This window comes from Pipra filicauda, unplaced genomic scaffold (assembly GCF_003945595.2).
Source record: "Pipra filicauda isolate LSUMZ 115617 unplaced genomic scaffold, ASM394559v2 scaffold313_size859762_pilon, whole genome shotgun sequence".
Taxonomy (NCBI): Eukaryota; Metazoa; Chordata; class Aves; order Passeriformes; family Pipridae; genus Pipra; species Pipra filicauda.
Genome location: NW_024104436.1, coordinates 242,800 through 257,716, shown reverse-complemented (window position 1 = coordinate 257,716; position 14,917 = coordinate 242,800). Strand labels below are relative to the sequence as shown.

Sequence of the window (14,917 nt, the reverse complement as noted above, 5' to 3'; positions counted from 1 at the left end):
CAAGTGACAGGACGAGCAATAATGGCCATAAACTATAACACAAGAAGTTTCACCTCAACATGAGGAAGAACTTCTTTACATTGAGGGTGGCAGAGCACTGGAACAAGCTGCCCAGGGAGGTCACGGAGTCTGGAGACATTCAAACCCCACCTGGAAGCGTTCCTGTGTCACCTGCTCCAGGTGACCCTGCCTTGGCAAGGGGGGTTGGACTGGATGATCTCGAGGTCCCTTCCAGCCCTAACGATTCTGTGATTCCCGATCTCGCGAGCCGGGAACCCCTCACACACACACCCCCGGCTCGTCCCTGCCCTCGGGCCCCGCGGCAGCGGCGGGGAGGGCTCAGCCCGCCCCCGGGGGCCGCGCCCCGCGGCGGGGAGCGGGGGGCCAGCGGCGCTCGCCTGGATCCCGCCCCTTCCCCCCCGAGGCCGCACAGCCCCCGCGCCGTGCCCCGCGGGGCGCCGAGGGGGCGGCGGGCCCGGCAGGTGCGGGGCTGACCCGCTCCCCCCGCCGCGGGGCGGCCACGGGCCCGGGCGGGGTTGCGCCGCCGCGGCCGCGGATGCAGGGGCTGGCGGGGCGCCAGCGGCACCGGCGCGGGTTGCATCAGACGAGCGGAGCCGGCTCTGTGCTCGCCGGGCGGCCGAGGGAGCCGGGGGCCCGGCGACGCTCCGAAGGATGCTGCGGACAGCCCCCCGGCTGCTGCGGACCATCTGCACCACGGCCGCGGTGAGCAGCGCGGGGCGGGCGGCGGGGCACGAGGGTCCCGCCGGGCTGTGCCGTGCCGAGCCCGTTCGCTCCCGGGCTCGGCGTGCCGCGCCGGTCCGGGGGCAACCAGGGGGCGAGAGAGGAGGGGGAAGTGGCGGGAGGGGGCATTTTCCAGGATGTGATGCGTATTGTCTGTGCCGAGGTTTTAGTAAAGCGCGTACAGGCGCGAGAAGGTCGAGAGGGATCGGGAAAAGGCTTGGTGTGGGTGCAGAAGCTGCCTCTTGCCCGGCTGTTCTGCAGGCGGGATCGCAGCCATCATCTGGGCACTGCATTTTGCAGAGATCATTGAATCATAGAATCATAGAATCGGCTGGGTTGGAAGGGACCTCTGAGATTATCAAGTCCAACCCTTGATCCACTACCGCTGTGGTTCCTAGACCATTGCACTAAGTGCCATATCCAGTCTTACCTAAAAACCTCCAGGGACAGAGAATCCACCATCTCCCTGGGCAGCCCATTCCAATGAATCCACCACCTCCCTGGGCAGCCCCTCTGTAAAGAACTTCTTCCTAATGTCCAACATAAACCTCCCCTGGCACAGCTTAAGACCATGCCCTCTTGTCTTGCTGATAGTTGCCTGAGAGAAGAGACCAACCCCCACCTGGCTACAACCTCCTTTCAGGTAGTTGTAGAGAGTGAGGAGGTCTACCCTGAGCCTCCTCTTCTCCAGGCTGAACAGCCCCAGCTCCCTCAGCCTCTCCTCATAGGACTTGTGCTCGAGTCCCTTCACCAGCCTTGTTGCTCTTCTCTGGACCTGCTCCAGCACCTCGATATCCTTCCTGAACTCAAGGGCAAAGAACTGGACACAGTACTCCAGGTGTGGCCTCACCAGCGCCAAGTACAGGGGAAGAATCACTTCCCGGTTGGCCACGTTGTTCCTGATCCAGGCCAGGATGCCATTGGCCGCCTTGGCCACCTGGGCACACTACTGGCTCATGTTCAGCTTCCTGTCAATCCAAACTCCCAGGTCCCTCTCTGCCTGGCTGCTCTCCAGCCACTCTGTGCCCAGCCTGTAGCGCTGCATGGGGTTGTTGTGGCCAAAGTGCAGGACTCAGCACCTGGCCTTGTCGAACCTCATCCCGTTGGAATCAGCCCAGCTCTCCAGCCTATCCAGGTCCCTCTGCAGAGCCCTCCTGCCTTCCACCTGATCGACACTCCCTTCCAACTTGGTGTCATCTGCAAATTTGCCGATGGTGGACTCAATCCCCTCATCTAAATCATCAATAAAGATATTAAATAGAACTGGACCCAACACTGATCCCTGGGGGACACCACTAGTGACCGGCCACCAACTGGATGCAGCACCGTTCACCACCACTCTCTGGGCCCGGCCCTCCAGCCAGTTCCTAACCCAGCAGAGAGTGCTCCTGTCCAAGCCATGGGCTGCCAGCTTTTCCAGGAGTGTGCTGTGGGAGACGGTGTCAAAGGCTTTGCTGAAGTCCAGGTAGACACATCCACAGCCTTCCCCTCATCCAGCAGGCGGGTCACCTGATCGTAAAAGGAGATCAGGTTGGTCAGACAGGACCTAAACCCATGCTGGCTGGGTCTGATCCCTTGTCCATCCTGTAGGTGCTGTGTGATTGCACTTAGGATGATCTGCTCCATAACCTTGCCAGACACTGAAGTCAGGCTGACGGGTCTGTAGTTTTCCGGGTCCTCCTTCCGGCCCTTTTTGTGGATCGGCGTGACATTCACCAACTTCCAATCATCTGGGACCTCCCCAGTGAGCCAGGACTGTTGGTAGATGATGGAGAGCTGCTTGGTGAGCTCTTCCGCCAGCTCCCTCATCACCCTAGGGTGGATCCCATCTGATCCCATAGACTTGTGGGGATCCAAGTGGCTCAGCAGGCCACTAACTGTTTCCTTCTGGATTACAGGGGGGCTATTCAGATTCTTATCTCTTTCTACAAGCTCCAGAAGCCAGCTGTCTCACTCCCTATTTGCCTGCCCCTGTTCACAGCGCTCCCAGCAGCTGTTTAAATCCCTCATGGCAGGGCTGGGTGCTGCCCCCTAGTCAGCTGATTGGCCTCACCTGAGACCTCCAGCAAAACCTGGAAGCTGCAGGGAACAGGCACCTGCGGTGCTGTGACAGTGCCTGGTAATCGTGTGTCAAGAACCATGTGAGTGTAGCTGTTCGCTGCCTCCCCATGCTGAGATTTGCCCTATGAGAAGCTGAAGGCTGCCTTCGCAGTTAGGAAGGACCATGCACGTTCTTGGTGCCAGAGGGAAGCCCCCTGCTTTGGCCTAGGAAGAGTGTCTCGTTTGTGACCTTCTCACCACTGGTTCCTTGCTCTGGGATGGTGGTGTGCTCAGGGTTGAAGTTGGTGGCCTAAATTCCTCTGCACCCCACGGTTTAGTTTTTTACAGCTCTGCACTTTTGTTTCAAGTCATTCTTTATGTCCTGTTAAATATATAGACTGCAGAACTCCTGCAAGTAACCGCTCCCTGAAAGCCTTGCCCAATCCAAATTGTCCAGATGTATAGGTTTTGTGAGTTGAATGAGGCTGGGAGAAGATTTTTTTTCCTTCCTAGAGGCTGTTGTTTCATGTTTCACTGCTCAGTTTAGCGTGAGGACAGCAATCCTCCTAAGGTATCTACATGGAAGGTGTTAGAATAAGGAGATTTTAACTCAGGCTTTTTGGAAATGCAGTCAGCAGTGCCAAAAAAATGAGAATGAATGAGTGAATGGTGGGAACACATTGCCCGTGGATGTGTATGTAGATGGAGGCGGGGCTCTACTATAGGTTTCTATTTGGAGGCACTGGAATTTTAGCACATGTAGGGGGATCTCAGTAGAAATAAAGCTGCAGTACTGGTTTTCAAAGGGAGTATAATTCTATGTTACTTTTAAAAAAGATGTAGCATTAAAATATTTATTACCTTCACTAAATTCTTACACAAACTAAGTAAAACATTGTAATCTTTGTAACCAGGGTAGCAGTTACTAAATCTTAGTTTTCGAGTAATTTGATTAGAAACTGGTAACCAATTGAATGTTAGACACACATAAAAAAGAGGCAGTAACAAAAAATTATTTTTATCTGTGAAATAAATATTCTCCTATGGAGAAGTTTTGTAACTTTAGATTCTTCTTAGAGAAGAAAATGAAGCTGTTGGACTTGTCTTCCCTTTTTAGGAACTAAAACTTGACAAGATAGTTACCAACATTTGTCAGGCTGCTTATCTATGCAGTGCTTAATTCTATTTGTTAGTTTTATTATTGATTAAGTGTTTTGGAGGAAAAAAGGAACCAGAATGGAATCAAGCATTAAAATATTGCATATCTTTTAATGAGCCATTGTAAAATAAATTCCAGTATGGAACAGATGGTATGGACAGAATTTTTAAATATGGGAGTTAAACTTAAGTCTGTGGTTTCATATCGAGGGGGTGAAATAGATGTGGACAACTTTCAAACACATTGAGCGTTTAAGATAAGACTGCTTGTACAAACAGTTCTCAGGTTTTATGCTTCTACCCCTATCTTATTTTCTTCATTCAAGTCAGGAGTACTTGAGTCAGGGAAACATAATTACTGTTAATCTGCGTTACGGTATAAACAAAATAGAAGGTTAAAGAAGGAATTGAAAGTTCAGACAATGAAAACAACAGAATTACATTAGAGTGAACACCAACTTTGTAAATTCTTTTATTTTGGCAGCACTATCATAATAACTACATTATTCTATGATTAGTCATAAAAGAAAGGCCAGATCTTCCTAAGCCACCTGAATTGCATTGTTTTGTATAACTAGAAATCAGGTAATCTTACAAAAGTGCAGCAAAAGATCCATTCTGATACTACAATGACCATTAACCTTCACATGCATCTGTTCATGCATGCTACGCATTTGTAGTCGGTCAGGCTACTGCAGAAGAAATATAATATCATCTCTCAACATCACTGTCAGAAGCAATAAGAAGTTTAATCTTTGTGTATGTTAGTGATAATGACGGAGCATCCATCTACTACATTATTCAAAATCAAGATTTTTTGGTGTTCTTTAACAAACTTCTTTTCTACAGTTTCTTGATGAATGCTGGCCAAAATGAGCCATTTTTGAAAGAAAGAAAACACCAAACTCTTTCCTTTTCTGTATAATCTTATAAAGCTTTCTGTTTTAATTGAGTGTTATGTCCACAGTAAATTCTTCTAAAATAATTTCCCACTTTTGCAGATCTAACTCATTTTAGGTAAAAATACTTGAGGAGAGTTTCCAAAAGAGGATACAGAGCAGCTATAAGATCTCATGCAGTTGCTCAATTAATTTTTCAAATAAAACAAAAAATGCAGATCTGAACTTATTGTCTGATCACAAGTCCTTCCACACAGATTTCTTTTCTTTGTTTTTTACTCGGTAGAAATCCTGTGCATGACTGGCTTGTGGGTTGTCTCCTGCTTTCTACTGATGGCAGACTATGTGTTAATGCACTACCAGTCTAAGCCAGATGTCACACAATACTCATTCATTGGAGAGGTAACTCAGGAATCACTGGTCATAGCACAGTTACCAGATCCATCTTACAATTGAAACCAGCCCCTATTTGAGTTACTTTCTGCAAGTGTGAGACGGCAGAGCGGATTCACTGCCAGGCTAATGTTTTTGTGCACTAAAGTGAAGAAATGGGACTTAACCACTCTGTAATCTTCTCAAACTTGCCAGTTTTGGCTTGGGTTTTTTGTTGGTTTTGCTTTTGAGTTTTTTTATGTTTGTTGGTTTGGTTTTTAATTCATTTGGGGATTGCGTTCTCTGTTTTCTTCTCACAATTTGTTGACTCAATTCCACAACTAAGACAAATTAAGCATGTGTAGCATTTCATGATTTGGAACTGGAATTGGTATGACATTCCATGTAATATGAGAATCAGATTTATTCACAGGGAAATGTGAACTGAAAGTTTAGGAGTAGAGGATGCATATGTTATTAAGACTGTGTGAGTAAATGGAGGAAAAGTAACTCCTAAAGTAATGATAAATTTGGACTTAAAATTAGAAGAAGATTGGCCAAATATCAGAAAAGCAGCAGAGTACAGCAGTGAGGACTTTGAAAATACTTTGAAAAGGAGGTCAGGTAAATTTATAAAAACAATCCTGTGACATGATTGATTTGATGGCAGAGGACTGGATTTGTTAGCTAAGAAGATCCCTTTCATACTTGTGTTCTTACTGAGAGATGTTGAGAAAAGGACAAAAGTAGAATAGGTAACTCTCATCTGGACTATCTTTCATGTTTCTTCAATATACTGGTTGGTCTACCACTGTAAATTAGCACAGAACAGAAATCAGAGGATTTCACACCATGCCAGACATGTTCAGTGATACAGCAGGCTAATCTTTCTCCAACTTGCCTACTAATTAAAATACTTGGGAAAATCTGATAGTTTGTTTTAATAATGCAGCAACATTTCTGCTGTAAAAGTGAAGATATCTGTCATAAAGCATTGATAATAAGCATTCCCTGCTTCTGTTGCGCCTTGCTGGATAAGGATTGCAGGGAGAAGTTGTGCTCATGGTAATTCAGAACAAGGTCTCGTCTTTATTAAGAACAAAATAGTGGACTATTTTAGGTATAACTGCTAGCAGTGCAGTGTTGCTACCAGTCTCACAGATGTTTTTTACCAGCCAATTATAACAATCTGGTTTTGCAAGAGCCTGAGTTATGTCCATCTTTGCATCTTACTGCTTGTTTCTACTGCAGTGGCACTAGTGCTGAGTAATGCTGCAATACAGGGACAGTTTTACTGTGTAGTTTCATTCTGAGGGAAAATATTTCTCTGAAACAAATAGATATTTCCTATTGCTTTATACAAAAAATAAAGAGCACGCTCCAATATTCCTGTAATGGAACCTACCAATTCGTAATTCCCTTTTCTAAGGCCAGCTGCACAACTGAAAGGTAACTTGAAAATAGTAAGATACATCCATAATATGTCAGCTGTGAAATGAATTGCAATGAATGGATTGTGGTTTTGAGTAACCTGTTTTTCAGGACTTTTCTCTTTGTCATATGATCTGATGGGCAGTGCAGAACATTTGTTATCCAATCAATAACCTGCTTAGTCAAAGTGTCCTCATATCCCAGCACCATAAGAAAGGGAAAAGAGGAAGGAGGAGAAAAAGTACAAGTGCCAACATACAAACAAAACAAATGTCAGTGGTTAAGACATTCATACAGGGCTTTGATTCCTCTGACCATTTGTAAGGAAAAAATGGAAGTTCAGTTGGGAAAGATGAAGTTAATAATAAAGGTAGGGAGAGTGTGGATTTATTTTCTACCTTTCATTCAGGACTCCTAAAAGGAGGATCTCTATGGTTTGAATCAAGGAATAGTTTGTACCAGATTTAGCCTTGAGGAGGGCAAGTTTTTTGTTTATTCTCTGTGGACCTTTCTTTTTTAACCAGCTCCACTAGTCCATTTGTTTTTCAAAGGTGGTTTCCAGTTTTCATTTTCCAAAAGCTGACTATAAATGCAAAGAGACAGTTCCACCCTTCTGCCATGCTTGCATGTTCCATTACATTTCTGCTCCCCCACTGGATCTATGTTAGGACTCGTGGCAGTGCAATGAACTAAATCTTTGAATAGATCCAGTTAAGAATAAGCCACGCTTTGTCAGGTCAATGCCTCCCTACTTCAGTATCCCAGTTCTTGGGATAAAGAAATACAGAAATACCAGTTCTGGGATAAAGGAGGTATTAGAGGTGAGGGACTGGAGGTAGGGTGGGATAGGAGCAGAACTGCCACCTAAATCTAAAGGGACTCCGAAGGTTAATTAGTAGTTTTCTCAGGATGCAATCACTTGAAAAACGTAGCAGTACCTGATATCGTGACACCATCATAGTGTTGTGGTTCTAACTATCTTAAATTAAAAAAAAAAAAAAGAAGAAGTGGAGGTGGTTACTTGGACCTACTCAGCTTGAAGAAGCTTAAAATCACATGTCCGGTGTACTGGGATCCAAACACAGCAGGCAGTGGAAGTCCAGCAAGAGAGCTCACATTTAGCAGTATTTCCTTGTAGGAGGATCAAATGGATGATCATTACCTTTAACTTGGCAGGAACCATGCAAGCTTGTCTTCTTTAGCCTATACATGTTAACCACAAATAATACACCACTGTAATTATAGCGATTTAGAGAGCATGTTACAGGCACATACATAATGCCTAGGAAAAGTGTTTTATGTACCCATTTCAAAAATATATTTTCATTTCTTATCTTATTCTGACTATGAATAAGATAATGGAGCTTCTTGTAAGAAGCAGTGGATCTGTCTAATGAAGATTCTAGAAAAGCCATATAAACAAAAATGACAGTATCAGATGACACTTTCTTGTGAAGTATGGTCTCTCTGAATTGTATGTTGCCTGTCATTAATCTCAAAAAAATTATTACTATTCCTTCAAAGGTGATTAGAGTAAAAAGACCATTCCATTTTAAATAAAAATGAACATTGATAAAGAAAGAGCAAGAGAGAAATGTAAGCAACGACATATTTTCTTTGTATCCTAAAACGTGTTTCATTTTAATTCTTTTTACCAGGCTTATCAACATAAACTAAAACTAGCCCTTATAGGTCAAAGTATTTTTGGACAAGAAGTTTATAGCAAGCTGAGAAAAGAGGGGCATAAAGTTGTGGGCGTATTCACAGTGCCTGACAAGAATGGACAAGCTGATCCTTTGGGTAAGTGTAACTTTAATCCAAATGTTAAAATTGCAGACATCCTTAACAAACTTGCCTTTTCGTGAGAAGGCAACATCTATATGGAAATGACTTGCATATATTGCCTTTATTATACTGAATTCAGCACAAGAACTGTGCTTTAACAAGCACAAGTCCCAGAAACGGTTTTAAACTTGTCAGTTTATCAGTATTTAAAAGTTGTTTCTAACCATGCAGGGTTAATGTATTCTAACAAATACATTAAGATATTGGAAAAATAAAATTAATCTGGATACCTTATTTGAATGTACCTCCTAGAGGTAATTGTTCTAAATGAGATCTGAATCTTAAAGCAAAGAGCTGCTGAGCCTGTACTCAAGCACAAATGTCTGTCACTTGCTTCATTGTGCTGCCTAGGACACTCAAGGCATGGAGCCAAGACTGTTTGTCCCTGGCTTTCTGCCCTTTCTGACAAGTTTGCATGTGGCAGTGTACCTGCAGAGCCTATTTTTCTTCAAGCCGGACCATGGAAAACACATTAAAAAGGTTACAGGAGGCTTTGCTCTCCCTTTTTCCGTTGTCAAGGTGCATAAGGATTTTCTAGACTTCCTAAAGAAAGAGTTGTTTCAGAATTGTACTCATTATAGTCATAGAAGAGAACTCAGCATGACAAAGAAGCTTATTTGGAACATCTGAATTGTAACTTTTCTTTGCCTTCTTTTTTTCAGTGGCACGAAGATAAGTTAAAATGATCAGCAAATAGAAGTGCCAGAATGGAATGTGTATTTATGGATAATCCAAAGTTAAAACTACATTCCATGAGCTGTCTCAAGTCTCTTTTGTTGTTGTGGTTTTTTTTTTTTCTGGTTTTGGTCTGGTCATGACACGTTTTTAGAGAACCCTTACGAGGGAAGAATCAAACACAAATTTTGCTTACCTGGGCTATGGCGCTCACAGACTGGCATATAATTCTCAACTCTACTTCATTAAAAGATTTAATCACACTCTGTAAGGCAACTGTTAGTTTAGAAAAAGAAAATTTGACTATCCAGCTCTGGTTGGATTACACTATATATAAATACTATATATATTATATTAGTTATAATGTACCATAACTTGGTTACAATGTATAAATTATTCTTGTGCAGTTATTACACTAACAAATGCAACTAAGTAAATCTTCCAATATTTCAATTGTATATTTATTTTAACTAAACCATTGGATTAGTTTATTGCTCTCCAGATTGAAAAAAAAAAGGAATTACTACATACGTCGTCACTTTTTATGTCCAGATGATGCAGAGAGCTTAAGTAGAATTTTCTGAAGTTTCTGTATCCTCAGACAACTACAGTTCTTGTTTCTAGAAACCACTGCAGTACACACTAACTTCCATGGAATGGTATTTAAGTAAGTGTTTACTTAAGACCTAAGTAAACATGCTAAAGATGTTTAAGGTTAATCTCAAGATCCAATTTCAGAAGTGAAAAGATAAAGTAAAGCATTAATATGTTTTTAGAAATTTGATTAGATTAGGTGAATTTTCCATGACTCTTCTCTTTTCCCCTTTTCTTCCTATTAATATAAAACTCAACAGATGTAAAATTTGACTTTACTATCCTATTCAGTGGTAAGCTGTTAAGTGGCTGTGCAATGGAATTTATCAAACATCTGAAGATTCTCTCTGCAATTAGTGCAATTGTTTTTCCTCACCTTTGAGTCTAGTTTTGGGTGTAGCTTATGTGTCTCACAGATAAATGAAAGCGTATCCAGAAACCATCAGTAAACAGAATTTTGAAGAAATTACTGAAGCCCACTAGCATCTGTAATTATTTGCATCACATGGCAAAATGCTGCTGACGTGTGAATCTGAGTTTTACATAGTCATATTCACATAAAAATTGCTGAAGGTGGAAAATTAAGTTCTGCTAAACCAAACCAGTTGCAGGCAAATGTAATGACTGGACAAGAAATGAAGTACCACACTTAAGTAGTCAACAATAACATTCATTATTCTTTTCTGCTTTCATTGGTCCTTATTAGCCGAGTCATAAGAGTGAACTTGAAGTTGAAAATGACATAAGCTATAGGGATGAGAATCAAAGACAGGATGAATAAAATCTATCCAAGCACAAAGGTTTTTAAACAGCATACAGAACAGTACAAAGGCCAGTCTGTAATCACGCACTTGATCTGCTTGAGTTGTCATGCTATGTATCTCTGATTTCAGTGTGAATTTTTAACACAAAATATGAATTAAAAAAAATTTGTTCTTGCCCCTCAGCACTGGCAGCGGAGAAGGATGGCACTCCTGTTTTTAAGTTCCCCAGATGGAGAGCTAAAGGCAAGCCTATCCGGGAAGTAGTTGCAGCCTACAAATCAGTTGGAGCAGAGCTAAATGTCCTTCCGTTCTGTACACAGTTCATCCCCATGGATGTTATTGACTGCCCAAAACATGGGTCTATTATTTACCATCCATCCATCCTACCACGCCACCGAGGAGCTTCTGCAATCAACTGGTGAGTTTTGTGCTCAAAACTACGTGTTTGTCATTTTAGGATGTTGGTCTGCACCCATTGCTCACGTAAATGCTGGCACAGTTCTGTTGACTTGCAACTGCTCTGAAGGAACTTCTCTGAAGCAGCTGACTATTTGGTTCATGAACTGCACTTCGTACCTAAGATTCATTATTATTTCCCATGCAAGTGCAGCCGTTATTCTGATGTGATCTGTACATTCATATATTTTACTCAAAAATGCAAATTGACAATCCGGGGTTTCTCTAAACAGGATGCTGCCCTTGTGGCTCATCCCCCACAAACACTACATAACTATTACAACAGGGTTTGATGCAGAGCCTAAGATTTCGCAGAATGGGAGAATAGAAGAGAATCCACAAGAATAAAACCTTATCTCGCTGTTCTTCTGAGCAACGCACAAGGCTAGGTTCAAATTATTGCCCTGAAAGAAGTACACTGCAATAATGACCACAGTAGACCCATATCTAGCATTCTTGTGACAACAAAAATGCCATTACCACAGTGTTTAAATTCAATAAGAAATTGTCTAAATATAAAGAAACAATTTTAAAAGAATCTTAGAGGCAGCATGATGATTATCTGAAGACAGGGTGTTGTAGTTTCAAAACAAAAACATATTTTATTTTGTTTTGTTAATTTTTATCCTTACTGGACAAAAACGGTAAGCTGAAGTACTTAAACAGAAGTGTAAAGGAGACTATTACAGATGTAAGGAAATCCTTCAAAAAGTGTCAGTTGTGTCCAAGTGAGTAGAATAACAAAAGGGCATAAATTCTGGCAAATCAGGTGAAAAATGAGAGTCAGACAGTCCAGAAACAGGAATGTACTGCAGTGTTGTATCACCATGTCTTGCTCTGTTTTGCATATTCCTTCTATAAACATCTGCTCCTGCCCTTCCCAGGTAAAGGCCACTGTCTTGAGGCCTTTAAGCTAAAGTAGGATTTGACCTTGGCTGACTGTTCTTGTGTTTCACCCTCTCAACCTTTGCTCTCACCACTACTTCTTTCATGTGTTATGTTTACAGCCCTGGTGCTGATCAGGCCCTTTATCTCCACAGTATGACCAAGAAAACCTTTGGAAATTAGGCATGGTTATAGGGGCACCAGGCACAAACATGCCCCTGAGGTTCTGAGGGTTCCTCACTCACTTCCTTTACGTCTTTTTCCAGCTGCTGCCACTCTGTTCTCAGCAGCCCTGTGCGGAGGGAGCTGGTGGACAGGGGAGGGGACACACAGTAGTTCTCATCCTGTCACCTATTCAGCATCAGGGACATTTGCCCATGAAACCTTCTTCTTCTCCAGTGCCATGCTGACGGTATCCACTTCTCACCAGTGATCTTTTGGAATTTTTACATAATAGAAAACACAAGAAGTGCTGCCTAAATATGTGAAAGATCTGATATTGGCTAGCCAAACTTATTTAAGCTCCCACTTCTGTTATACCTGCCAACTTCCCCAGTTGTCTTTGGAGTTTTTCCCTTGTTCTGCACGTATGTGTGTTTTATTCCTTTCAATCATGTAGTTTTCAGTGCTTACAATTTATAATGAATTTTCCTGTGTATAAGCCAGATGTTGAACAATCCTGTTACAATATGGACTGCCAAGGGAATACTTACATGAGACATGCATTACTTAAAACAGCATTGGTATTTACATGCAGACAAATGGTTAAAATCATGCAGGAAATATTCTGGCTGCTCCCTTAAACACACCTTGGTCTGATTTTTCATTATTCTGAGGCACATGCCGAAGGAGAACTGAAATATTTTAAGTAGCTGAAGTTCCCTTCAGCTGCAGAGGAAGATCCTGAGCAGAGGTAAATCAGCATAGGTCTGTTGTAAGTGTTGCTATGTTCATGCCCAGCAGCTGAGAATTTGGCTGGATATTCTTAATTCCCTTAATAACTTTTTTTAAACTGTTGCATATTCGTAATTTTATACTCTGAGCTTAGCTCTTTTTCAGCTGGGTGACAACTGTACTTGCCTTGCTGACCTACAGATGAGCTGTGAGGCTTGGCTAATGCCATGAATTATTAAGATAATATACTGTTAGGTGCTTCCATCTTTCAAATTCTGTCATAACTATTGTACACCTTTTGCTCTCTGTGTCTTACCACTAATAATACTTTTGAAATAATTATCACAATGGTCTGTGTGAAAGACAGACAGGGTTCAGTTGCAGCATTTCTTATGTCATTTTGTGGAAACCACACATCAACAGTACCAAAATGATGGTACCACTGTGAAGTGAGCAATGGAAATATATTAAAGACAGTTAAGGATTTTCTTTTCTGTCTTTCTTGAGAAAATGAATGTGTAACACATGAGGATATCCCCTGACTACTTTCGTACTGTCTGTGTTTACTGTAAGTCTTTTTTTTTTTTTTTTTTTTTTTATGTCCAGGACTTTAATTCAAGGAGATAAGAAAGCAGGATTTACTATTTTTTGGGCTGATGATGGTTTGGACACTGGACCAATACTTCTGCAGCGAGAATGTGATGTTGGCCAAAATGATACTGTGGATGACCTATACAACCGGTTTCTCTTCCCAGAAGGCATAAAGGCTATGGTAGGTTTAGCTGTACTAAATACCAGTTTTTTAAGAAGAAAAGAGTTTGAAAGTAAAGGAAATATAGACAAGATGGATACATTTGGAAAGAGGTTGTGGTGCTCAGCCAAATCCTAGACTTCATGGGAGCCGTGCAGCTGTGCAACAGCTGAGGATGTGACCTCGGAATATTTGTTGCTGACAGGAGGCAGAACATATTCTGTTTCCACAGATGGCGACAAGTTGAATTTGTTTGGAATGTGGCTCTTTCCATAGATTTCTTAAATGTTTTTACAAGATGAAATCTTTTCGAGTCTCAGAGAGAACAAAAAGTTAGGAGTGATGTTTTTTAAAAAAAGAGAAGGAAAGGAGTTGGTGTTTTAAACTCAGAGCCCTGGTGGATTGGCTTTGGATTTTGTATGCATGTCCTTTTTTGTATTTTTTTTAAAGTGAATAAAAGAAAATGAATAAAAAATACTCAGCATTGTTCATTAGAGATTTTTTTCTCTTTCCATTTAAATGCAGATAAATAACTTTTTGCATAACGAAAGAGGAAGAATTTGAAGGCAATCATACTGAGCCACATTTTTGTCCTCCAGAATTTTAGGCATCTGCTGTAAGTTTTGTGACTAGATACTGCCATAAAATTTTGGAGGCTATTTCTTTTGTCAAAGAAGTTTAACCATGTATGTATGTTAATCAGGGCAGCATTGGTCCCTTAGATTTTGGAAATCCTAGGTTTAAAAAACCCCAAACCAATTCACCTTGTGTCAGAAAGTCTTTTCCTGTCATTCACAAGTATGACTGAGGAAAAAAAGATGAACCAAGCTAACATTAAATCTATTACTTTCTCACTTAGGTGGAAGCTGTACATCTAATTGCTGATGGTAAAGCACCTCGTATACCTCAGCCTAAAGAAGGGGCCACATACGAAGGGATCCAGAAAAAGGAAAATGCAGAGGTACTGCTAAATAACATTGGGTTTTGTGCACAGCATTAGAAAAGTTATAAACTCAGATTACAAAAGTAGCAATATGAAGTTAATATGAATTTTAAGTCAGTTGTTTCCCCACCTCTTTTTCCTGGGATGACTCCAAGAATGCATGTAATGGAGCCCTAGGCTAAGTTGCTATTCCCTTTCAGCAGTTACATGTATTTAGAAACTTGGTGTCCTATTTGGGATCATAAAGGTGTCTAGAAGCACAGTGGATTCTTAATGAGTTATCATACTTGTAAATAAAACATTGAATCAAGATACCTCTTGTTGTTACCAACAGACCATATGAAAGTCTCTACCAGAAGTAGATTTGATGTTAGGAAAAGCAAATGTTGGCACCTTTCCTGCTAGCACCAAGGAAAAAAACCAACAGAGGTCATATAAACGAACAACAGTTAAAAAAATATTTAAATAC

At 41.7% G+C, this 14,917-nt stretch overlaps 1 protein-coding gene across 1 annotated transcript in view; it reads left to right on the top strand.

The window, feature by feature from the left end:
• Positions 1-378: 378 nt before the first annotated feature.
• The window catches only part of ALDH1L2 (aldehyde dehydrogenase 1 family member L2), a 33,923-nt gene continuing 19,384 nt past the window's right edge, over positions 379-14,917 (top strand). The window contains 6 exon segments of the mRNA XM_027715203.2: positions 379-605; positions 608-723; positions 8,300-8,441; positions 10,703-10,937; positions 13,361-13,526; positions 14,365-14,466. Of these exon segments, the coding sequence (XP_027571004.2) occupies positions 557-605; positions 608-723; positions 8,300-8,441; positions 10,703-10,937; positions 13,361-13,526; positions 14,365-14,466 (810 nt within the window). The 5' untranslated portion in view covers positions 379-556.